The sequence below is a fragment of the Lepisma saccharinum genome, chromosome 1 (assembly GCF_977018435.1).
Source record: "Lepisma saccharinum chromosome 1, izLepSacc3.1, whole genome shotgun sequence".
Lineage (NCBI taxonomy): Eukaryota > Metazoa > Arthropoda > Insecta > Zygentoma > Lepismatidae > Lepisma > Lepisma saccharinum.
In genome coordinates, this window is record NC_139229.1 from 192805331 (window position 1) to 192830030 (window position 24700).

A 24700-nucleotide genomic window follows, 5' to 3' on the forward strand; every position below is an offset into this window, starting at 1 on the left:
GAATTTGTGTGCATTCTACATGTTAATGTATTTTTTTTTTATTATTTCAGTATACTCCAGGCATTAACACAGATCTCCTCAATGCAAAACTCCAAAGTTTAGCATCCACTGAGGATCATACGAGAAGCATATTCAAGACATGGAAAGCTTCTCTTGAGGATGAAGCAGTTTCTCAGAAGCGTGTAAATGGTACAGACCCAGTCTGTCCGTTAAGTCCAATTTCGGAGCTCTGCACTGCCTTTAAGTCGTTCACGCTATTGGATTCAGACACTCCTGAACCAATGGATGAAGGCTTGTCCTTTGCACCTCTAAATAATGTTGTGGATGATATCAGGAACAAGTCAGTGGAAAGTCAGAGCCATATGGTCAGTGAGTCAGCAAGATGTGAAAGCGAAAGTTTGCATAGTTCAGCTATGCAAAGTCCCTTTTTGTATGTGGAAAAGTCATGCCAAGTGTTTGCAACAAGAATTGGCAACGGTATCAGGACTGCAATACCCATGGATCTCGTCCAGTGTAAAGATATATCGCTGGCATTAAAGGAAGTTCTGAAACCAGAAGTTCGGTGTCTGCAAAACCTGGTTAACAGCTATAAAGATGATTTCAAATTTAGTAGCGTAAATTTTCAACAAGTTCACTCAAGAATTGCAATAATCGTTGCAGGTAAATTGCTTGAGAGTTTGAGTAAGGAAGAATTGAAGTTCGTGGTGTCGTCTTTGGAAAGAGTCCTCCTTCCTGATCCGGAAACTGTTTTCTCGTCTGACGAAGAAGATAATGTGGATCATTACAGGAAACTTAGAAGTAACAGTTCAGCAAATATGAACCACATCAATTGTATAGTTCTTAATCTTTACAGTGCCTTGACTTCAGATAGTGATCTTTGCAACGAAGACGTGTTCTCAGAGAAAAACAAAAGAACTTCAAAGAATCTTACAGAGGAAGACTACAGCACTCTGTGGGAAAATACAGATGAGTGTACTTGCAGCTGGGAACCTCAACATTTTGTAAGAAACAGTCGCAAGACAGCATCTTTGAAGAGAAACACGTTCCGTGCAATTCAGAATGGTATAAGCCATTTTTCTAAGAAGGATCTTGAGCCAAGCTTAGATTCTGTAACTCGTAAATTGGCTTTTGATAAGGTGGATGGTGAGTGGCAACCTGGCGTACATGATTTTGACCATTCAATTAGTAAGTATTCTGAATATTCAAGTGTTCACCCATTAAGTGCCAAAACTGATGCAGATGGAAGAAAGTTGTGTTCAAAAGCACTGAACTTCAGGCAAGCTAGAAAGGCAACTCAGTCTTTTCGCAAGAGTGTTTCTTCGAAACCGAAGGAGGAAAATCATGTTGAAGAGATGGTTACAGAAGACTGTTCACCTACTGTGATTCAGGAATCTGATGTTGAAGACTCAGGTGAGCCTTAATGTTTTTAGCCTATAGGGTTTTTGGCAGCATAAGTTTTTTTTTGTTTATTGATTTGTAGCTTTGTCTGAAAATGGAGTGCAAGTATGTGGTTTACGTATGTAGTGGTTATCAAGTATATTTAGGTGTAATTATTTACTTAATATAACTGCATCATTGGATTCCTGGATGATCTTTGGTTCGTCTTCTTACGTTTTATGAAAGTGGTCTATGATTTTCAGAACCTGGGGAAGGGGGTGATTTTTACATTAGAAGATTAGCAGTGTATAACTCAGGAGGTGATATAAGGCAAGTCTTAGAATTCATAATCTGATATTGCAACAAGGTTAATTTATTATTGTGAACTTTAACTTACCAGTTAAGGAAATCGCAGGCTGTGTTTCATTATTGCAATGTAGAATATTCTTTAAAGTTGATATTTTTCACGAGGATAAAATTCTTAGAATTAACTCTATTTTTGATACTTTGGGAAACATGGCTACTACACATGATAGAATAAAGTTCCTTTCCTCATTTTGCTTTCATCTTTCAAATCCATTAATTTCAAAGGTACACTGCATTCATTTCCTACAAGTTAATGGCTTCTTAAATGCTGTTGTCAAGTTTCCAATTGGCTGCTCTCCAAGGAGAGAAGAACCAAACCCAATAGCTGAATGTATACTCAACAGTAACTGGCTATTACCTATATTTAAGAGACCATTAAACTGTAGACATAGGAGGCAGTGGATCTCTGGAATTACATAAATATTGTTCATACATTGGTGTCCAAAGGTTAAATATAATCAGGAAATGAAAGAATTAAAGGCAAGGGAATAGCAGCAGTCCTCCTCTTGTGCAGATGTGTTGCTAGTGAATGTACAGAGTTGTACACAAAGATACCATCTGAACCCTCTTTTTGCAGAGTAGAATAATCAGAGGACGGGAAGTAAGGCAGGCACAGAACAGGCCTCAATGTGCTTAAAGCATCTTCTCTAGACTTTGGTGAGTTTTCAAGGCAAAGGGAGGTTTCATATTGACCAGTACCAGGTCGCCAGGAGTCGTAACCCCTCAGCATGATGTTCGCCAGACATCTTATGAGCTTGCAGCTGCCTCAAGAGCACATGTTCGAAGACAAACCGTGTAGTTGCCTACATGTGAGACATCCAGTATTGTGTGTCCCGGTTACCCTTGCAAAGAAGGCAGGCCTGTGGTGCCAGAAACATCTCCACTGGTCCCTGAATCAGTAGAAGCAAAAGCTCTTCTCAGATGAGATTCAGTGTATACTTTAAGCCGATACCAAGGAAGTATTGGTTGGAATATATTTACTAATCCCTGCTGATACTTTTCCAGAGTTGGGGTATTTATTTTTCAGGGTCCACAAAAATGCCATGAAACACTTTTGCAGAGTCTAATTATCCAGAAAATTATGGAAAATTTGAAGTTATCATTTATTTTGCACTATTTTTGTGTGATAAATGGATTTTGTGATTAAATTACATCATTTTAAATATTCTGATGTAATTCTTGAACATTTTAAAGCAAAACTCTTGTAAGTTTATGCAAAAACTGCATTGGAAAATTTACGTATTGACATTATACAACATTTGAACAACTTTTAATTGTAATTTTCAACTATCAGTTTTATTGAGAGTCAGAATATTGGCAACAGTATCACTAGTGGTTCATTTTTTTTTATTCTCAGTCAATAGACCAATTCACATACACAATGATCTTGAGAGAAGCAGGAACCTGTTACCACCTCATGAACAAAATGTTAAGGGGACTAGTTCCTGGTGGTGGTCCATTGCGAGCAACCATTACGTTCAGGAGACATACTCAGTTACACATCTTTGGTGACAGTATTGTTAATGTGAGAATTCTCATAGGCATTATATATGGTGAAAGATTTTCTCAGATGTGAAGATATCCAGTATATGGAGTGACTCAACATTTACTTTCATTGTACTTAACTTTTGGACACCTGTGATTTTTTTCCTTCGTTTATATTAAACTGATTCTTAAAATGCAATTTGTAACTGCCATGAAATACTTTATGCTAAATTGTTGTCTTTATTGTTACTAAAGGGAGTGATGAGTTCCATACACCTCCTTCATCATCAGGGTCTTCGTCTCCAGAGCAACCAGTAACTCCTGATGAAGGCATAGAGGTGTTTATTAAAGGGTAAGCATTTATTTTATAATTATAGTGTCAACGTGTTACAAAACATGTTCATTCCAATTTTAAAAATCTCATTTTTAAGGAACGGAACAGATAAATAGAAATAAACTGTTACTGTATGTGAAAAATTGTGGCTCCACCAGGCAAAGGATAGTTAATAGTTCAATTTAGTTAGTTCTCTTATGGGGAGATAGTATTAGTATTTACATGTTCAAGGGTTCCAGTATCAATGAGGGTTTGCCCCATTGCAAAGTGGTTATGTCACAACAATCAAGAGCTCCCAGGTTTGATAACTGGTGAAGCCACATAGTGGTTTGGATCCCACTTTAAACTGTAGGTTCAGTCCTGACTGACCTATCTGTGCATATAGCAGGTTTAAAACAAAAAAGTCATACTACAATTCAATGAGAACTTGTAATGTACCTGAAATGGATATACATTTCACAGAAATCACACAAGTTTTGAAAGTTGTGGGGAGGCCAGTAGATTTGATCCCTAGTAGAGCCATGTTTTCACATAACTCTTTTCAGTTGCAGTAGTTATATTATCCTCCCTGATCCCTAAGCTATTTCAGTTCACCTTAAAGTAACATTCAATGTGTCTACCAATCTGGCTTACCTGGAAAAGTCTGAGAATTTACTTTTTCTGAAAAAGTCATTGAAATATCAGGGTAGTTTACTGAGTAGTGCACTGAAAGTAGGGTTTTGAACAAAGATAAAAGGACATTTAATTTAGTAAGTAGCTTAAAAAGAAGCTTTCAGAATGTATTTGTTGTAATAACACCAAAATTACATTTTATATACAGATTTGATTTACAATTTATCTCAAATATGTAAATCTCAATATGCTGACCAAGGCAGAAATTTATTTTATTATAAAACATAAACTAAACGTAATGTTTCAACCTTCTAGCAAGATCTTCTTCAGACTCTGTACCATGTACAAATGAAACAAGGCACAAAACAGGAGGATATATATACACATAAAAATTACTCCCCTCCAGACACAAGACTATTAGAAAGTTATTTTACTGTAGTTTACGGTTATTACAAGCATAAGAAAACAGTTTTTCGTTGTGACGTTTCAGGAGAACACACGCTCCCTTCATCAGACATTTATTTTCATTTTGCTTCTTTTCACAGTTAAGTTGCTATATTACAATAATGTAACATTGACAACATCCATTATATAACGGGTTCTTTTTGTTTAAAAAATTGCTAACCATTGTTATAACTGTATCTTTAGTCAAAATGAAAATAAATGTCTGATTAAGGGAGCGTGTGTTCTCCTGAAACGTCACAACAAAAAACTGTTTTCTTATGCTTGTAATAACCGTAAACTACAGGAAAATAATTCTACAATGCAAGCAATGCGTACATACAAGAAAAACTATTAGAAAGTTGTTTTCCTGGAACATTCCAGCAGGTGGCCTTCCCTTGTCAACTGTACTTTCACCTGACAGGTGATTTAGCTAAACATTTCCTTTCATCTGGAATGTGATTGGACTCTTTATCTCACGCTCTTTTTCCTTTCTTCATTCTTCTTCCTTCTTCTCTCCTCTTTCTCTCTTGTCCTTTCCACTCTTTTTAACACCTTCTTCCATTCTTTGTTTATCTTCAGTCCCCATTCCAGTTCATTGTGTCTTGTTCACCTTTCTTCTCTATTTCCTTGGCTTTGTTCCATTTTCTCACTAGCATTCTCTTCTCCATTCCTATCTGCTTAGCCTCATCCCACTCTATGTCATGTCCTGTTTCTCTTGTGTGTTTAAATATCGTATTTCTATCTCTCTTAAGTCGTACATCATCCCTATGTTGTTTCAACCTGTCTTTCAGCCTCTTTTTCGTTTCTTCTATGTACACACACTGATATTCTTTACATTTCACTTCGTAGATAATCCCTTCCTCTTCCTCTTCTCTGTTTTCCTTGTTCTTGTTTGCATTCTTCGCTATTCCTAAGATGCTTCTCCCTCTCTTCCTGTAAGTTTAATGCCCGCTTTCCTAAACACTTTGCATATCTTTTCTGTGGTCTTCCCCATACTCCTTACTCCAAACTGCTTCTCTTTTTCTTTCTCTTCCTCTTCTCCCCTGCCACTTTTCTTCCTTCTTCTGTTTATGTCTAGTCTATCCTCCTCCTCGTAGCCATTCTTTTCCAGCTGTTTCCATAGGCTATTAATTTTGCCTTCTTTTTCACATTCTTTCATGCTAATTTTCTCGATTCTGTCCTCTATATTCTTTATAAAATTTATTTTTGTCACCTCACTTACATCACTTCTTTTGTGGCAGAATACCCCTGCTGCACACTTCTTCTGATGCCAAGCGGTTTCAATTTCTTGTCCTCTCCTCGTTTTCATCAGTATATCTAGGTAGCTTATCTTGTCTTCTTGGAAGGAGGCCAAGGTATTAGAGAAGAAAGGTGAAGAGGACAATGAACTGGAATGGGGAACTGAAGATAAACAAAGAATGGAAGAAGGTGTTAGAAAGAGTGGAAAGGACAAGAAAGAGGAGAGAAGAAGGAAGAAAGAAAGGAAAATGAGTGTGAGATAAAGAGTCCAACCACATTCCAGATGAAAGGAAATGTTTAGCTAAATCTCCTGTCAGGTGAAAGTACAGTTGACAAGGGAAGGCCACCTGCTGGAATGTTCCAGGAAAACAACTTTCTAATAGTCTTGTGTCTGGAGGGGATTAATTTTTATGTATATGTATCATCCTGTTTTGTACCTTGTTTCATTTGTACATGGTACGGAGTCTGAAGAAGACCTTGCTAGAAGGTTGAAATGTTACGTTTAGTTTATGTTTTATAATAAAATAAATTTCTGCCTTGGTCAGCATATTGAGTTTTTCATGTCATGGAAACAAGGCTTAATGGTGTTATATCTCAAATATGTTCCTAAAAGTTGCACAGTGGTCCATTCCTACTTTTTTTATTGCATTGAGCTTCATCCTTTCACTGCCCAAAGTGTAGTGAAGCATACTACTCTATTGTATTGGTATTTACATTGTTTATAAGTGAATTGTAAAGTTTTTGGTAAGTGAAAGAAAATACAACACCCCTCCAAAATAGGGCTTATTGTCCATGTTTTATTTCAAGCAATTTTTTAGCATATATGTATTTATTCCTACAATACTAATTTTTATGCAGTACTTGCTTGCAATTTTTATTTATTTTTCCTTTTTTTTTAGCCTCGAACCGACAAAATTGGATCTGGATGTTTTGCATGCAATACAAGGAGTAGAGATTGACTCAAGACATTATCCCAGTGTGTACAGGTGGAGACATCTGGTGATGCTGTACAGGGAGGAGGACAGAGAGAGGTTAGTCTGCTTTAAAATGGTTTTCCACAAGTTGATCTTCAAATTAGGAATGACCAGATGCCTCAAATTCTAATAGTTTTATGCTGCAATATGTATACTGATACTTGTACATTGAAGGAGTTTTTTAAAAAATCTCTTAATTTCGACTGGTCCACTTCAGTTTCATTTTGATGCCAATATTCTTTTTGAGCTCCCATGTAGCTGAATGGTTAGGCAGCTTTCCTTTGATCCAAGTGGCTCTGGGTTCAATTCCTGGCAGGAGTTCCCCAATGAATAGCTGCTTGACAGGCATTTGCCCTTGGGAGTTGTTACACCATCGAGTTAAATTTATTAGTGCTCTTATTGAATCCTACCAGTGCTGTTGTCTCTAATGCCCTTAGTTCAATACAAATAAAAGAAGCAAGAAAGATTCTAAGTAGCGATGTATCAGCTTGTGAAACTTTCATCAGGTTAAGTGATTTTACAACAATGAGGTGTTTTCTACACATCATCAATGCTCAAGTTGTTACAATTGCTTTAAGAAAGCTTCTTTGAGTTTGTTTGAATTTTTGTTTTGCAATATGCCTCCACTGCGTATTGAACCTATGACCCCTTCTTTATAAAGCAGGGTTGCTCCACATCTGGAAAACTTGGAAAACCGGGAAATGTCAGGGAATTTGCCTTGTCAGGGAAAAATTAGGGAAATGTCAGGGAATTTTGCAGATTGTCTGGAATTTACATGCATTTTGGAGTCTGCAAGAGAAAAAGTTGCAAATTGAACAAGCAGTTCAACACTCCCGAAATGGATAGTTTAGAAACTTGTTTCTTTCATTCTTATGATTCTCAGTCTTGTTCAAAATTATGGTTCCTTCAAATTTCTGTAATAAATTTTCACTTTTATAATACTAGATATTAGAAACAATATCAAAGTAAAACTTGCAGTCCAGATATATGATTGATAACAAAAGTTCATTGACAATATGATCATAATTATCGGAAAGGTTGGTATAGGTGAGGTTATTGTGTATTACAAAGGCTGTCGCAGAGAAGGTGAGACTAATTCCTGTATAGGAAAACAGCGACCTCCATTGGCTAGCAAATGTACTAGGGTGAAAATTTAGTTCATTAGCTGCTGATTGATACCAAAATGAGCGCAATAGGTCAAAAAGTCGTGACTGCGTAGCAGTTAAAAGACAAGCATGTACATGGACCCCTCCAAGAATCATGAAAATGAAACAAAAAAAAAGTTACAAACCACAAAATTTTTATTCAGAATCAGCCATATCGAGTAGACCTACATATTTTTCAAAATAGGCACCATTGACAGCTAAGCAAGCGTCCATACGCTCCTGCCACTTTGTGAATGGCTTTGAAAATTCGTCGTCAGGTAGCGAACTGAAGAAAACTTGCACTGCGGTGATCATTTCTTTGTTCGTCATGAAATGACGACCACGTAAAGCGGCCTTTAAAAGTGGAAAGAGCCAAAAGTCGCAGGCTCCAAGGCCCCGGCTGTATGCTGGATGCGGGAAAATATATATTTTTCTCTTCGTCGCGTAATCCTGAAAAGCCCACCAGGTGTGCGGGCATGCGTTATCGTGGTGCAATATGAAGGAATTCTTCAAATGCTGCCTTTTTTTGCTACGTGCTGGTGCAGAGTCTCAATGACTCCTTGGTAATACTGTGGCTCTACTCAGACTGTCTTGATCGGCATATGCCTGTTGAAACATTGCATATGTTTCCGCAGCACTTTTCCCTAAACGCCAACAAAATTTTATGGCATGTCGCTGTTCATCTTGAATACTCATCGCGAAAAGCAATGTTATACACAAAAACCTGGAGGGGCAAACGAAACACGTTCCACGTAAATCAACACAGCTGCTCACTAACGTCGTTTCGCAACATGTGATAACTTGATTCGGAAACAGAATGGGTCATCCTACACGACGCGACTATTGACGAAACGATAGGCAGTGTTGCCAAGCCAGGAAAAAATCTGTCTCACCTTCTCTGCGACAGCCTTTGTATTTTATAGATTTTATCTTCTTGTCATTTATTTACTAGAATTCCTATATGTAACAAAATTTCTCCAGATGTTGTGTACTTATAAATGTAAGCAAAAATGCTGCATTTTCTAAAACACTATAAATCTGCCAGAAAATGGAAAAATTGTGTAATGGTGGAGATCTGTTATGGTGAAATAATATACCTCTGTTACCTTAGCCTGAAGGCTAGATGCACGTGATTGTAGCATCCAATACCAGGGTGGCGACAGACCTGGAAAACCTGGAAAACTGGGAAAAGTCAGGGAATTTGAGGTGTCAAAAAAAGTCAGGGAAATGTCAGGGAATTTAGTCTTAATTTACTTCGAACACTCTTTTGACGAAAATTGTTATAACTTGGGCACTATGGGAGCAATCTACTTCGGATAACTTTTGTTTTTCAGCTAAAACATCAGCGCATGCAACCGTGTACAATTTAGAACACCGGACCGAGGAAGGGGGGCTTGGGGGCACGTCCCCCGAATTTCAATGGAAAAAACATAATAATCTGAAGTTTGTCCCCTCTTCTCCTGCTATTTTGGGGAGAAGACGCGAACTTTAGTATTCTTTTCAAAGAATGGACATTTCTCAAGAGAATGAAACATGTTTCATGTTCTTGGGTGCCATACAAGTTGAATAATAAGCCAAAATGTGATTATTATTTTTTTTTTTACAAAAAATAGATAATTTGCATTTTTGGAGGAAAATTGTTATAACTCGGGCACTATGGGGGCAATCTACTTCGTATAAGTTTTGTTTTTCAGCTAAAACATCATAGCATGCAACCGTGTACAATTCAGAACACCGAACCGAGGAAGTGGGGTTTGGGCATGCCACCACCGAATTTCAATGGAAAAAAAACACATAAAAATATGGAGTTTACCTCCTCTTTTCCCGCTATTTTGGGGAGAATGCGCAAACCTTAGTATTCTCTCCAAATAATGGACGTTTCCAAAGAGATTGAAACATGTTTCATGTTCCTGGGTGCCATACAAGTTGAATAATGACCCAAAATGTGAAACTCTGTTCGGAAATGTTGCATGGATATGTTGCGGAGAAGGGGGAAGTTGGTCATCAATATGAATTTCCCAGGCTTGCTCCAGACCTGTGTCAGAGTTTCCACCCAAACATAAGAGTATGAAGGTCCAGAAAGCACATTTATTTCGTAATCAGCACCATGATACCATATGGTATCATTGGGGGAGTAAAGGTTAAGCCTCTAAACATTATCATTTTTACTTGTCCGTATGGGAGTAGTAAGGGGACAGAACTGTCAATAGGTGGAGGGGATCGGAGCGGGTGGTGCCGTCCGATAGTTGTCGGACGTCGTAGTAAAGCATTTTGATGGACAAACTGAAGGAACATGGAAACAAATATGTTCCATTGATACAAACGATTTTTGTCAAATATCGCCACCCGACAAAGTATCTCACTACAACCATGCGACAGAAATTGCATGGACTGCAACATCCAACAAAAATCGTATTCATAAACAAGAAGAGCTTTAGACTGCAAATATGCTGCTGGAATTTTATGACTCTTCTGGCTCAGTTCACCTTATTTAATGTAGCAGTGCTTACGAAGATTTTCTTTCTTCATCCTGACTGGTTTCGCACAAGGTAACATACGTTTACAATGACTGCAATATTCTTAGATATCAAGAAGAATCCAACCAAGCGGGATATATATTTAATACTATCACGAAAAAGTGAAACATAAATCTGCATTGGCGAACGTTATAAAAATTGGCAAGTGCATGCTCCCAACCTCAAATTTACTGCAACACTAGTATTGCAATGAAATTAATGCCACTCTCTGTCCTGTCTGTTTAAACTCATGAGAGATGGTCATTAATCTCTCACTGAGTGAAGTTAATGTCCAATATTATGAAATAAAATACTAATAATAAATACGTAAATATTTTGATATCATATTTACTCGAATCATTCAATCATAACAGCAAATCACTTTCTTCAAGAATTGACTTTTCTCTGCCAGCCCTACTAAATTTTCACTTTCCATCTACTGATTTATAGGAGGGGTGGCCAGAAAGTAATTTCCAATTAGTAGGTACATTGATTTTTCGCAAACGTCAAAACCGTGAAAAATGGTAATTGCTGTGAAGTTATGTTTAGGAATGTGAAGTGATATCTGGACACATTTTTCGCCCATTCGAAATATCGAAATAATGCGAATTTGGCATAAAATGGCAATTGTTGACGTTTTTAGCGATTTTTTTAACAGAAATGTCCTAAAACAACGAAAAATTCCATGAAATCCAACATTCTTGTCTTTTCTAGGCCATGTTTGTGTACATAGAACATGCAAGTTTTCCACCATTTTTACTCAAGAGTAAACTATAGAGTTATACGTACATGGAATAAATCCGACAGCCACATTAAATCATTTATTTCCCACGATTTTTTCAACTTCTATCAATGCATCACAGAGCAAAGTGGCAGTGTTCTAACAGGAGATCGAGTGCGTATCTGCCGTTACACGGGAGCCACATCTTCGTGTTTGTCGCACGAGATATGTTTTGAATTACCAAGCTAAGTGTGCACTATCGGCATTTGTCGAGCGAGTAATAATGGAGCTCAGTTGTTAGGGCATCTGACTACTATGCGAGAGACCCGGGGTCGATCCCCTGCGGGGGAGAACCGGGATGTTTTCCACCTATTCAAACTTCTCCGGTGCCCACCCAGCAACATATGAAGCTGGTACCTTGAGGAAAACTTTTAGGGATATTATAACACCAAAGCCTTGTTTCCATGATATAAAAACTAAATATGCTGACCAAGGCAGAAATTTATTTTATTATAAAACATAAACTAAACGTAAGGATAAAGGTTACCGAGGAGTGTGGTGCTGTGATCAAGAAAGTGTGGGGTCCTAACTCCACACCCCTATACACCTTCATGGAAAAGTGCAGGGGAGCACTTTACTTTTACTTCCTCAAAAATCTGTTCCAACATATCAAACTGTCACGAAAATACGTAGACCATGTGACCTACAATTTAAAATAATCGTTTAAAAGCACAATGGAGTATTAAGTTTCGTTATATTTGGCAGATAAATGTTCTAAAACAAAAACGCGAATTTTGGGAAACTTAACACTAACAAGTCATAAAAAGATAATGCCAATTTTTGGTATCATAAAATATTGGTATCTGTCACGTGGGATTGATTGATTTTAATTTTTTGGGTGCGTCGCCACTTATGGTCATTATGCACGCTTCAGTATATACGGGGAAAATTCCATTATAAAATCCTTACCTTAAAATTAAAAAGGGGGGGTATGCAAAATTACTTTCCCAAAATAACTTTCAAGATATCAAACTCTCAAGAAGAGGTGTAAGCCATGTGACTTACAATTTGAAACAGTAGTTTAAAAACACCATGAAGGTATAATTTCAGATATTTGCCAGAAAATGCGCTAAAATGAAAATGTGACTTTCGGGGAAAATAGTATAGTAAAAAATAAAAAATAAGAAAATACACCAATTTGAAAAAAAAAATAACAAAATATCAAGGTCCCTACCGATTAGGCATAAATAAAACAAGAATGTCAGTTGTAATTTATTGCATTAGTAACAGTGAGTCCTAACATAATTTTCGGCATAATCACCACCATTCTGGCATGTGTCGTAGCATGGCACTAAATTTTGTATGCCGATGACATATGTGTCTGACAGCAAAGACTGGAACTATCTCTACCGCAGTGTAGCTGTCAAATCCTTGCCCTGCCAGAAACCTCTTCAGTTAAAGAGATGGAAGTCGGTACATTCAAGGCCAGGGATGTTCAGGGAGTTGTCCAAGATCTCTCACCTGAAGTGATGCAAAGGGCCCGTGTGTACTCAGCTGTATGGGGTTGTGCACATTCGATTGGCCTTCCGTGAATTGTCTGCACCATCGTCTGACCATACTATCACTCACGACGTCCAGATCTGCACACCTCACACGATTGCTGGTGGCTCTGTGCCAAATTCTGAGTGTGCAATGTAGGCTAGCTACATCGCAGTCGGTGGGAGACTTTATGAGAGCTGCAATCTTTAACCTAGAACTGTCCTAAACCTGCTGCATTGCAACTGTACCAGATTACAGCTACATGCCACTTCTTCGTGCATGTGTGTGTGTTGCTCTCCGACCACTAGTGCTGCGTGTAGGCACCGTTGGAGCTGTTTTCAGGATGCCCCTCGTATATGAACTTTCAGAAGCTTTTATTATTAGAGAGATCCGTTTTAATGTGTGGTTAAGCTAAATCAGGTATCTATGCAATGCAATTCTATAAATTCCTTGCGTTAAATTTCAAATACTTACATACCCTTTCCGTCAGCAATAATGGTAGTTTCAGAGTACTTCACATGGATATACTGTACTGAAGCAGAAATCCCATTGATAATGTAAGGAAATATGACACTTTCTTTTGTACAATTCAATTGATTCACTTATATGCAAGAGTTCAGTTATTTGCTTTACAGAGAAGAAGAGAAGTAGCTTTATGCATTGAAAAATGAGTCCGCACTCATGGTTCTTGCAAGCAGAGGGTTCCAAACCTCAGTGGAAATATCAACATATAATACCGAGAATGTATAAGGAAGCTGATAAATTACAAATTGTATTTCTTAATCAATCACTCTTCACTCTTATCTCATTTAGTCGTAACTTTAAAAATAATAAAGTATTTTATTTTAAACTTACTGCGTATGACAAAATTCCATAATCCTTGCTTAGCTTGTGAATTGTAATTTCGAAATTCACTATTTTGCAGTTTGAATTCAAATCATAGAGAATAGAGAAATTAAGTCAATTTAATAGAAGATAATATTGGTACTTAGCAAAACCATACGTGGATCTGTATGAGTTTATTATTTCCATTTGCAAAAATAATCGATTTAGTTTAGTTTGTAATTGTCAGGGAAAAATGTAAATTTTGTACTGGAAAACCTGGAAAAGTCAGGGAATTTCATTTCTGCTTGTTTGTAGCCACCCTGAATACATTTGATGCTGATTGTAATTTTACATTTTACTCTTCGAATTTTCATGTATTCTACGTGTGTGTGTAGAATGAAATTTGCTAAAAAAGTTGTGATAGTGAATTTTCATAATAATTAATGGATTATATATTTATTTGAAAAACACAAGGTTCAAAAGCAAAAATCATGATGATAAACATGTCTGGAAAAAATTCATTTTTGGACTGGAAAACCTGGAAATGTCGGGAATTTCATAATCAAAATATCGTAGCAACCCTGTAAAGCGACGAAGGGAAGGCCAGTTCTTTTGAGGAATATGAATAATAGATCCACAAGATATGAACATTTCAATTAGCATGTTTGTTTGGCAATGATAGTCAACAATTGAACAAAAGTAACTTATCTACATCTCAAACAGTAGCACATGTGAAGAAATAAAATGAAGGGCTCGGGTGTAAAACATGGTAAGTGACATTTTGGTCATTTTTGAGTTACAGTGTGTATCGTTTAGTCCATCATAAATGGAGTCGAATCGTACTCGAAGTGTTTCGTTTCGTCAACAGATGACAGAGCTAGACGTGTTGAAAGTTATGGTATCTACCAGTTGTTTCATGTAAAGTATGGTAAGTAGCAAAGATGGCGGCGAAACGGCTGTTACTGAATTACAACGTGTCTCAGAAAGTTCGCGAGTATTGAGGCAACAGCAAAGATGAGAATGAGTTAGAAAGTGTACATGATCCACATAATGACCCGGAATATGTACCACCGACTAAGAATGAGGAGAATAAAGAGGTTGCCAATCAAAAATGCGACTAAAACTGTGCATGGCCAGGTACATCCTATTTCATGTAAAACGTGATATCTACTGTAGATACCAGGGTCATTCCATGCCAAACGATCCAATGGTGGTTGCATGACCATTTTAGAAAAAAATAATTTTTAGTACATACGTTTGTACATTTTTCTAGAAATCAAAAACAATGTTAAAAAAAAATTGTCTTTAGTTCTCCTGGGGCAGCCATTTTTCCAACATGGTGCATGGCTTTTTTTTTTTTTTTTTTTTTGCACATGTAGCACTTTTCAGAAACCTTAATATCTCAAAAACCATTAGAGCTAGAGACATGAAACAAAATTCATTTTGTAGGTAATGAAGTATACTTTCTATGATATTCAAGTATTTTTTGCTTAAAATTGCATCGTAAGTACGGAAATTATGGTGGAAATTGGGGTAACAATAGTTAAAAAATTGGATTTTTAAACCCGATTTTTTCAATGAAGGGGTTTAGTCTAAGGCTTGATCTTTTTTTCATGTGCCTGCAGGGTGTCTGTAAATAAAATATCAGTGCTTAGAAATGCAACCTTTTTTACAGCATGGGTTCAAACATGGCCGTTCATTGAATTTTGACAGTTTTCGGGGTTAAATATCTCACATAGGTCCTCTTGAAAAATTCTGAAATTTGGCACAAAGGAAGCCCTGCATGAACCTAACTCACAGTAAAAATCTCAACTTTTAGATTCAACTCGTATTGGTCAATATGAGGTAATGTATGTCACCTAATTTCTAACATTGCAAAGTAAGGTTAAACTACATCCCATACTTAGAATAATGTAGTCTATTCTTTTTCTTTTTTAAATTTAGGTCAAATAAAGCCTCAGAAAATATAGTAACATAAGGTTTTAATACTTTACTTACCAGAAATTAAAGATATGCAAAATGTTTGATTTATTAGGTACCCATGACCAGTTGGTGTTGTCAGCTCCAAAACTGAGCTTCCCCCACATTTCCTAAATGTAGCAGTACATGCAGCTTAAGATAGGCAGTGGTTGTCCAGGAATTTCAAAAGGGAGGGGAGGGGGGTTACATATACTTTTTTTTAGTATACAGCCCTGTTTTCGTCACATTATCCTGCCTTTGACGTAATTTTTTATGGAATACTAGGCCAAAGGTATTGGGTTATGACCCCCACCAACCCCTCCTAGGGCACTCCACTGAAAGTAGGCTATTTATTTTGGAGGACCAACATTTTTTACGGATATCTCTAACTTTTGATCTTTTTGATGGTAATTTAGATAAATATTTATCGAGCAGTGTACTAACTTCTTCTTTTGTTGCACAACCAACAATACTTATAACTAAAAACTAGTAGAATATATTATGTTTTGTTTCCTTTATTTTTTACAAGTATTTATTTATTTATTTATGTATTTTACAAGAAAATGCATTTGTTGAAGTAGATGCGAGTCCTGCACAGCAGAAGATTCAGAGACATGTTTTGATAGGATGTAAGGCAAGCCTGGAATTGATCTGTGCATGGACAATCTCTACTGTCATTCTTCCTATGCCTATGTGCCGAGGGTAGTGACTTGTGAATGTTTGTTATCTGTGACTGGAAATGGAGTGTTCTGTAGAATTTTAACTGGAGAGGACCATTATGAATACACTTTTGGTAAGGTCCCCAAAGACCTAATTAATCTTAACGAACTCAGTGAAAATGATAAAACACTTCTTTCGTCAAGACTACAGGTGGATGGCTTAGAGACAATGTGAAAATACCATTGAAAACAGCTTTATATGGTAAAGTATGTTGTGATCTTCAGAAGTACCACTTAAAAAAAAAGTTAAGTAAGGGAATTTTTAAAATTAATTTGCATCATATGGTAAGGCAAAAAAGTAAGCCTTATACCAGTTAAATCAATATCATACAAGGAGTGCAAAGGAAACTGGAAAGTTGCTTTTCACAAAGTATTAGAACTGAAGAAAAGGAAGGCAAGTGTGACAATCCTTTGCGTGGCCAGTACAATCATACAATGGAAATTATAAGAAGAAAAATTTAAATTAGCGAAAACTAATGTTGAAAAGGTCAGAATCATCAGTGTGATTGCTACCACTTGGTCAAGAAAAGATATATGCGATGAACTGAAGGTTTCTCATAATTTACTTAGAAACGTAGTGAAAGAACAAAGATTTCTGCCTGATTTGACAGAGAATGAAAAGGAAACTGGAGCTGACAACACCAACTGGTCATGGGTACCTAATAAATCAAACCTTTCACAATGATATTTCGCATATTTTCAACTGTCATACCTTGTAATTTCAATTTCTGGTAAGGCAAGTATGAAAACCTTATGTTACTATATTTTCTGACCTAAATTTAAAAAAGAGAAAGAAAAGACTTCATTATTCTAAGTATGGGATGTAGTTTAACCTTACTTTGCAATGTCAGAAATTAGGTGACATACGTTACCTCATATTGACCAAAACAAGTTGAATTTAAAAGTTGAGATTTTTACTGTGAGTTACGTTCATGCAGGGCTTCCTTTGTGCCAAATTTCAGAATTTTTCAAGAGGACCTATCTGAGATATTTAACCCCGAAAACTGTCAAAAATTATTGAACGGCCATGTTTGAGCCCATGCTGTAAAAAAGGGTTGGATTTCTAAGCACTGATATTTTATTTACAGCCACCCTGCAGGCAGGTCTACACATGAAAAAATCGGGCTTAAAAATCTAATTTTTTAACTTGTTACCCCAATTTCCACCATAATTTTCATACTTACAATGCATTTTTGAGCAAAACATACTTGAATATCATAGAAAGTATACTTCATTACCTACAAAATGAATTTTGTTTCATGTCTCTAGCTCTAATGGTTTTTGAGATATTAAGGTTTCTGAAAAGTGCTACATGAGCAAAAAATGGCTGCCCCAAGAGAACTAGAGACAAAATTTTTTTTGAACATTGGTTTTGATATCTAGAAACATGTACTAAAAGTGAATTTTTTTCTAAAATGGTCATGCAACCAATTATTTTAAAATTGGTTAATTTGACATGGAATGACCCACCATTCTTTACATGCAGCAGTGCTCATAATGGCAGTTTCGAATTAAATTGTTCTCTCGTACCTGGATGTGAACTGTGATCTAGTAGAGAAGCACATACTTTTCTTCTACTAGATATAAATAACTGTAGTCACATAGAAATTTGTTTAATTTTTTATTGGGTATGCTCATTTAAGGCCGCTTTAAGATACCATGCCTTACAAGCAACGTCAAAAATGTATTACACTTAAGGAATATGTAATTTGATCTGAATCATATCAATTATTTGGAACAGTTTAGTTTTTTAATACTTCTTTCATAAATCTGTAATGCGCATTTTAAAAGTTATAATATTTTTATGGTGGACCTAATAACGTATTTGTAATTTAATTAACTTTCATATTTATGATATGTATGACTTTGATGAAAGCAAATTATTTTATTGTTGATATTGCAAATATATCTTCTTCTTGGTTCGAAATTATAACTGTTTTAATCCATAAGAGCTAAACATCAGGGAAGACTATTAAAAACTTAAGCCCTGTGTACATTTGAAATCATTCTTTACAAACATGTCAAGTTAAAGAAAAATACAACAGAAAATTACAAGGTCATAATTGTGTCTTCATTGATTTGCTTTTTTTTACTTGTTAAACTTTTAGCTTGTTTGTGAAGATGGAGATGAGTGATGATATGATGAAATTGATGAATAAGTACTCAAAAACATCCATGCCCTGGCCAGGATTCGAACCCTGGATCCCTGGCATCATAGCATGATTTCCTAACCATTCCGCCATGGGGGCTGGTAATTGTTAACTTGAAGATGGAGATTTAAACTAGGGATGGACTTTTCGAAATAATTGTTTTTCGATTTTCGGAAATGAAATTTTTCAATTTTTGGGTTTTCGTTTTTTCGAAAGAAAATTCGTTTTTCGAAGAAAAAAAAATCGTTTCTCGAAAAAAAGAATAATTTTTCGAATAAGAAAATCGTTTTCCAAAAAAAAAAAAAAAAGAGTTTTTCGAGAAAGAAAAATCGTTTCTCGAAAAATAAATCAGTTTTTGAAAAAAATAATAATCTGTTTTCATTTTCGAAAAAGAATTTGCTTTTCGAAAAAAAACGCTTTTTGTTTTTCACTTTTTTGTTTTTCGAAAAGAATTTGTACTTCCACTTTTCATTTTTGAGAAAAATAATTTTTAGATTTTCAATTTTTCGAAAAAAAAGGGACCATCCCTATTTTATGTATAAATTACTTATTGAATCACAAAAACCTAATATTGCCATTGTATGCAATTTGGATAGTCTAGATAACACAGCTTTGTATCAAGAGAGGCTTGTGAATCGCATTCTGCTTGCCATGCTGACACTGAGATAATAAATAGAGCCGCTGTGTGTGTGTGAAGTAAATATGTAAAGCTGAAAAACCGCTCATATATAAACTTTTTTTACAAATATTGATTGCCATATAGATATAAGGAAGCTATTTTTAATCTTTTAATCACAAGCATTCAGAACTTATTTTTTTAAATACTAATGTAATAAAATGATGAAATCTACTATTCTAATGGTGTTCATTTCAGTCATAGACATAGGAAAGCAAAAACTTGTTACAACAAGTAGCTTAGGATATTGTTTATTGAATAAAATTATTATTGTTATGGTTGCTATAAAAATTATAATGTCAAAATATTATTATTGAACTGACATCACAAGTTAGCTTGAATAAAGCGGTATCTGATCACTCATTTTGATAATATTGTTGCATGTAAAGCATGGTAAATACAACAATTCCTTGAACAAGCCTCAAACAAATTGCAAGTAGCACCACCGAAAAAAAAAAAATTGTATGAAATATCATGTTTGTATGATAGTACAATAATTTAGAAATCTATTTCAATTTTTAAATCAGATTTTTTTGAAATATCAACTTTCAATATCTCGAAACCTGCATTTTGTTACTTACCATGTTTTACACCCGAGCCCTTCAAATTATATTAACATCAAGAACTAGCAAATGCTAGTGTAACGTGGCAAATTATTTTGATACTGTTGTTTGTCTAAGGAGTCAGTCAATTGATAGTCAGTATATCCAAAAACAAATGTGCTGTAAATATGAAATTTGTAAGCTGATAGATCTGTAAAATATCATCTTTATAGTCTTGAGTTGCTTTACGTGATGATGTTCTAATCAACAGTTGACCCCAATTGATACACACTGAATTCTCAGAAACTACCTAAGATGAATACATAAAATTAAGTGGATGAAAACATATACCTTATACAGTGGAACCTTGATTTTACATTATTCACATGTATTAACATATTTCACACTATGACTCCAGAATTAATCTTGTTTGTAGGTGGCCTAGTCCAGCAGTTCTCCATCGGAGGAAAGCAATGAATCTCAATGTTTCCCATTCGGCTCCTTCTCGCCTTTTCACCAGGGCAGCAATGGATGTGTTACCAAGCACTCCATGCAGTTTTGCTACTCCGTGCCAAAGGAACACGAGAACAACAACATCTACTGCACCCAGGAGACTGATTCTTGATTCATCTTGACTGCACACTTTTTTACCATATGACATGTTTTTATATGATGAAACGTATATATATTTTTTATCTTTCTTACTTGACATATCTTTTTAAGTAATACCAGTAGGCTGTGGTGTTTCAAGAGGTGTTACTCCTTTTATATAAAATAATTAATAATGGTAGTCAGTAGTGTGTTTTATGTAAGGCTAAAAGTAACATTTTTAGGAATGAAGCATTGCTTGTTGTGAGCATTTGGGTGTGTTTTTAAAGACCCCTTTTTTTCAATGTTGAGAGGAATTTGCATGTTCATTAATTTGTTGTCCTGACAATCATTCAATTGATTTTTTAATTTGTGCTGTTATTAAATATACTGAAAATGTTTCCTTCGATATTAAAGAGAATACTGTCCTGTTTGAATTGAATATTTCATTGACGGTAGCTAGAAAACACAAGGTAAATGTAAAAAAGAGACCATAGTTGGAAAGCTGTGAATACAAGAAAGAGAAAATAGAAAAATTAAAATATTTATTATATTTTCATATGTGGTGTATATATTTCTGTATAGCATTACTCCAGACTTTAATTACAAGGTGAGACATTTGAATAGATATATAATTTTTACTGCTGTGATTAATTGAAAGGTACAAACTTGTGCCACATAATAGCCAAATATTACAAATGTAACGAAATTGTAAAGTACATTCTCAACAACACCAATTTTTTTTGTATTTACATGAATATTAAGTAATAATTCTGATATACGGTATATTTAAAGTAATATAAATATAAATTTCGCTGTGACATCAAGAAAATATAATTTGTTTCTACTAACAATGTTTTGACTCTATACATGGAGTTTTTACCAGAAAAAATGTTATCAATAAGATGAGATAAGGGATGATAATACTTCATGTCAACAATAACTGCTAGAAAAATCATAGGAACACTGTTCAACTGACAAAAGTGAAATATGATGAGATGGTAACTAATTACATTTTTAAAAATAGAATATTATTATTAACATTCACACTTGATATCCTCTCTTTTAAATAATAAAACCATGTTTTATTTTTGGATTTGGATTGCTATAATAAGCACAAACACCTGTGCCTTAGTGTGATTTCCAGAACTGAAAGCTCAGTGTCAAGATTTTTAGTGTAGAGAGTACAATGGGTAACATATGATATTTAGGAAAACCATTTCCATATTCTAGCTTCTAAACCTGTGGGAGTTGAAAGCTATGTGGAAGCAATAGTAAAATGATTCATCACAGCATCAAGTTTCAGAACCTTAATGTTTCAATGATTAATATCAATGTTTGTTATGGTTGAATAAAATGGTAACAAGCGATTAACCGCAGGTTTCAAGCTTGGTACTACCAAATAAATTTTGTAATTTAATCTTTATGACTTTGGACTAATAAAGGTCTATCATGTGCTGTGCCGAATATTCTTTTGTGCATTGAGACACCAAGGTTGAAGAAATAAAACATGCTCACAAAGAAGCCATCTTTCCTTTTTAAAATGTGTACTATTTTTAGTTTAGTGCAAAACATTTTTTAAAATTTTAACTTAATTGTTTCTCGTGCAGCCTCTTGTTAATCCTGTTCAATGTGATAAAATATTCCAGGTAAATATATATAAAAAAATTTGCAATCCAAAAATTCATACCTTAATCTACAATTTTTACATTTTACATTATGTATATAAAAGATTAAAATGTAATTAACTCTAGTTGCATGTTTTGTGATTTACTGACATTTTATGTTTTTTCTTTATCCTTGGTGTTAACCGTCTGTAACTAAATTATTGTATGTGGTGGCTCAGTCGGTAACGCCTCTGACTACTATGCTATAGGTCCCGGGTTCGATCCCTGGCCGGTTCAAATCCAGGAACTTTTCTAACATTGGAAGCGGGCCCGGCGCCCACCCAGCATCGAATGACATGGGTGGGTACCTGTGGGAAGCCCTGGGGGGTAAAGGTGGTCAGGGGCGTGATGCTGATCACATCACCCCCACTCACGACCGGATCAAGAAAGTGTGGAGCGTTACCCCCACACCCTCTCTATGCCTTCATGGCATAGTGCTAAGCACAGGGGAGTACTTATATCTTTTTGTCAGTGTGAAGTGAAATAAAGAGAGTAACATTTGATGGAGGATGCCACAAATCCAGAGAAGAAGTTAAATCAGTTATGCTATATTTGTGCTATTTGAAAATTTTCAAACAGTGTTATTAGAGCTTAGAAGTTTGTTCTCAAAAAGTGTGACCTAAATATATTTTTTAAAAAAATAGCTTACACAATTACCTTATGTATGAAAACGTAAGTTTGTACTTTTCGTAAATAATAAGAGTTCTGCACTTGTAAAATTGAATAATTCAATGCAACTAGATGTTTGGTGGTTTGAAGTAATGAAACTCAGGAGGAAAAAAAATCATGTGCTATTGTACTATATATTTGCAGCATATTACAATGTAAAGTTTCTTTATATTTCTGTTATGTATGAGGAGGCACAAAGAAGGTGCTCTCTCTCTCTCTATTTCTCTCGTTCTCTCCCCTCTACCCTTTCTTTTGAGCTTGAGCTGAACTAAAAGATGAACTGTCTATAATAGAATTTTGGGAGAAGCAAAAATACGTCAATGTACAAACCAATCTCGAAGGAGCAAAATGTAGTTAAATAACCTAAAAAATAATAAATAATGCAGTGGAAACTTGTAAAGCCAACCTCTGTGGCAGAGTGGTTAGCACAACATGCTACGATGCTAGGGGTTCCAGCTTTGCATCCTGACCTACGCATGGGTTTTCTTTTTAAGTGTTTCTTCATCAGTTTTACCATATAATATAATTTTCACCATCGGCCAAAAGTGGTAGAAAAGTGAAGCAAAATAAACCAAATCGCTCAATGTAAACCTGTAAAAATACTGACTGGTTTTAACTGAAGAGTAAAAACTCCTGTAAAGTTTAACATTATCTTTAAGATCCTGAAAAAAGATGACATTGCATCAACCTGTTTATTATGTGGTAGGCATGGGACAGATTTAGCAGTTCCCAAGCAAGGTTGTGACAAATATACCAGTTTTTTACAAATTCAAAAGCTGTTTAAATCTGAACAAAAAGAATCTCTCTCTTAAATGGAACAATTCTGTAATTGGAACTTTGTGTTTAGAAACTTGGTACTTGTTTCATTTGATGTGCAATGGTGCAAGAACAGCAATAACAATTAAAATTATATTGAGTGAAAAACAGAAAAATAAAGACTTTGAATAAATTGTTGAAAAGCGATATTTTATTTGTCTTTTATTAACATGCCCTGTTTTTGGAATAAGATTTCCAAGTATGCTCCCAGTATCTAACATGGAGTGTTTATTGAAAAGTCCCTGGAAAGCATGTGCTCCAGCCTCCAAATGGCAGAGTATATGCTAAAATTCAGAGGTTCCAACCTTGACCCTTGGTTAAGGCATAGGTATTTTATTGTGTTTGTCCCATCATCTATTTCACTTACCCTTCACAATGAACCTGGAAGAAAGGCTTGAGTTATACAATATCTTGCCGGTCGAACTTCAACCACTTCTTGCAGAGGACACGTGGATACTTTCACTTAACTACTGAGGCCTCCCCCATGGCGCAGTGGTAGCGTCATTGCCTTGTAATCAAGGGGTCCCGGGTTCGATACCCGGTGGAGGCACAAGTGGTTCGGATCCCACTTTAAACTGTAGGTCCAGTCCCGATTAGCCTTACTGTGCATAAAGTGGACTTAAAACAGCAACTCAAATCAAATCACTTAACTACTTTGTTGTGAAATTAGTGTCTCATATTTAGATTCAATCCATGGGAACTAGACACACTATTCTCTTGTGCAATAAATAAAAACTAGTATGGTGTAGAAGAAAAATTTGTTTAATATGTATTGGTAATGTTAATCGCCCCTTTTATAAGTTTTTCTCATGCAAGAAACACTGTAATCGTGTTCACTGTGAACATTCAAGTAACCAGTGATGCGTACTCTAAGAGAAAAGTAGGGAAAAACTGAAAATGAAACCAAGCAAGTATCATGTTTAGGAATTTCTTATGCAGAGTTGTGACCACTTTTTTTTGGCATGCCAGTGTTATTTTCATGTATCGAATGTACCTTTTACAGGGTGGTATATATTGTAACTACCAGCTTCAAATGACAATGTAAGGAAGGTGGGTGCTTGTAGTATGTCAGACATTCTTCATTGTTTCGCTACAGTGCTTATTTGTATGAAAGCTTCCACCACTGCAATCTGCGTCTGCACTTGGCAGCACTTGATGGTATACTAATTGCTTGACTTCCAACTCTCCACACGTGTATTTGCATTCTGGCAGGGCTGCCAACTCAAATTGGTAGATACAATATGCACCACCCTGTATAAGGATGTCTGAGGGAATATAACCCTCAACAATGCCCCGATGGCATGTTACCTAATGGAATTATTTGCTTGTGTGTTTGA

At 35.6% G+C, this 24700-nt stretch overlaps 1 protein-coding gene across 1 annotated transcript in view; it reads left to right on the plus strand.

Moving 5' to 3' along the window:
* Positions 1 to 23502, plus strand: part of Ankle2 (ankyrin repeat and LEM domain-containing protein 2) — a 55867-nt gene extending 32365 nt beyond the window's left edge. The window contains exons 6-9 of the mRNA XM_083110406.1: positions 51 to 1410; positions 3484 to 3580; positions 6757 to 6888; positions 20060 to 23502. Coding sequence (XP_082966532.1) covers positions 51 to 1410; positions 3484 to 3580; positions 6757 to 6888; positions 20060 to 20258 — 1788 coding nt within the window. The 3' untranslated portion in view covers positions 20259 to 23502. The remainder of the gene's footprint in view (positions 1 to 50; positions 1411 to 3483; positions 3581 to 6756; positions 6889 to 20059) is intronic.
* Positions 23503 to 24700: the final 1198 nt, after the last annotated feature.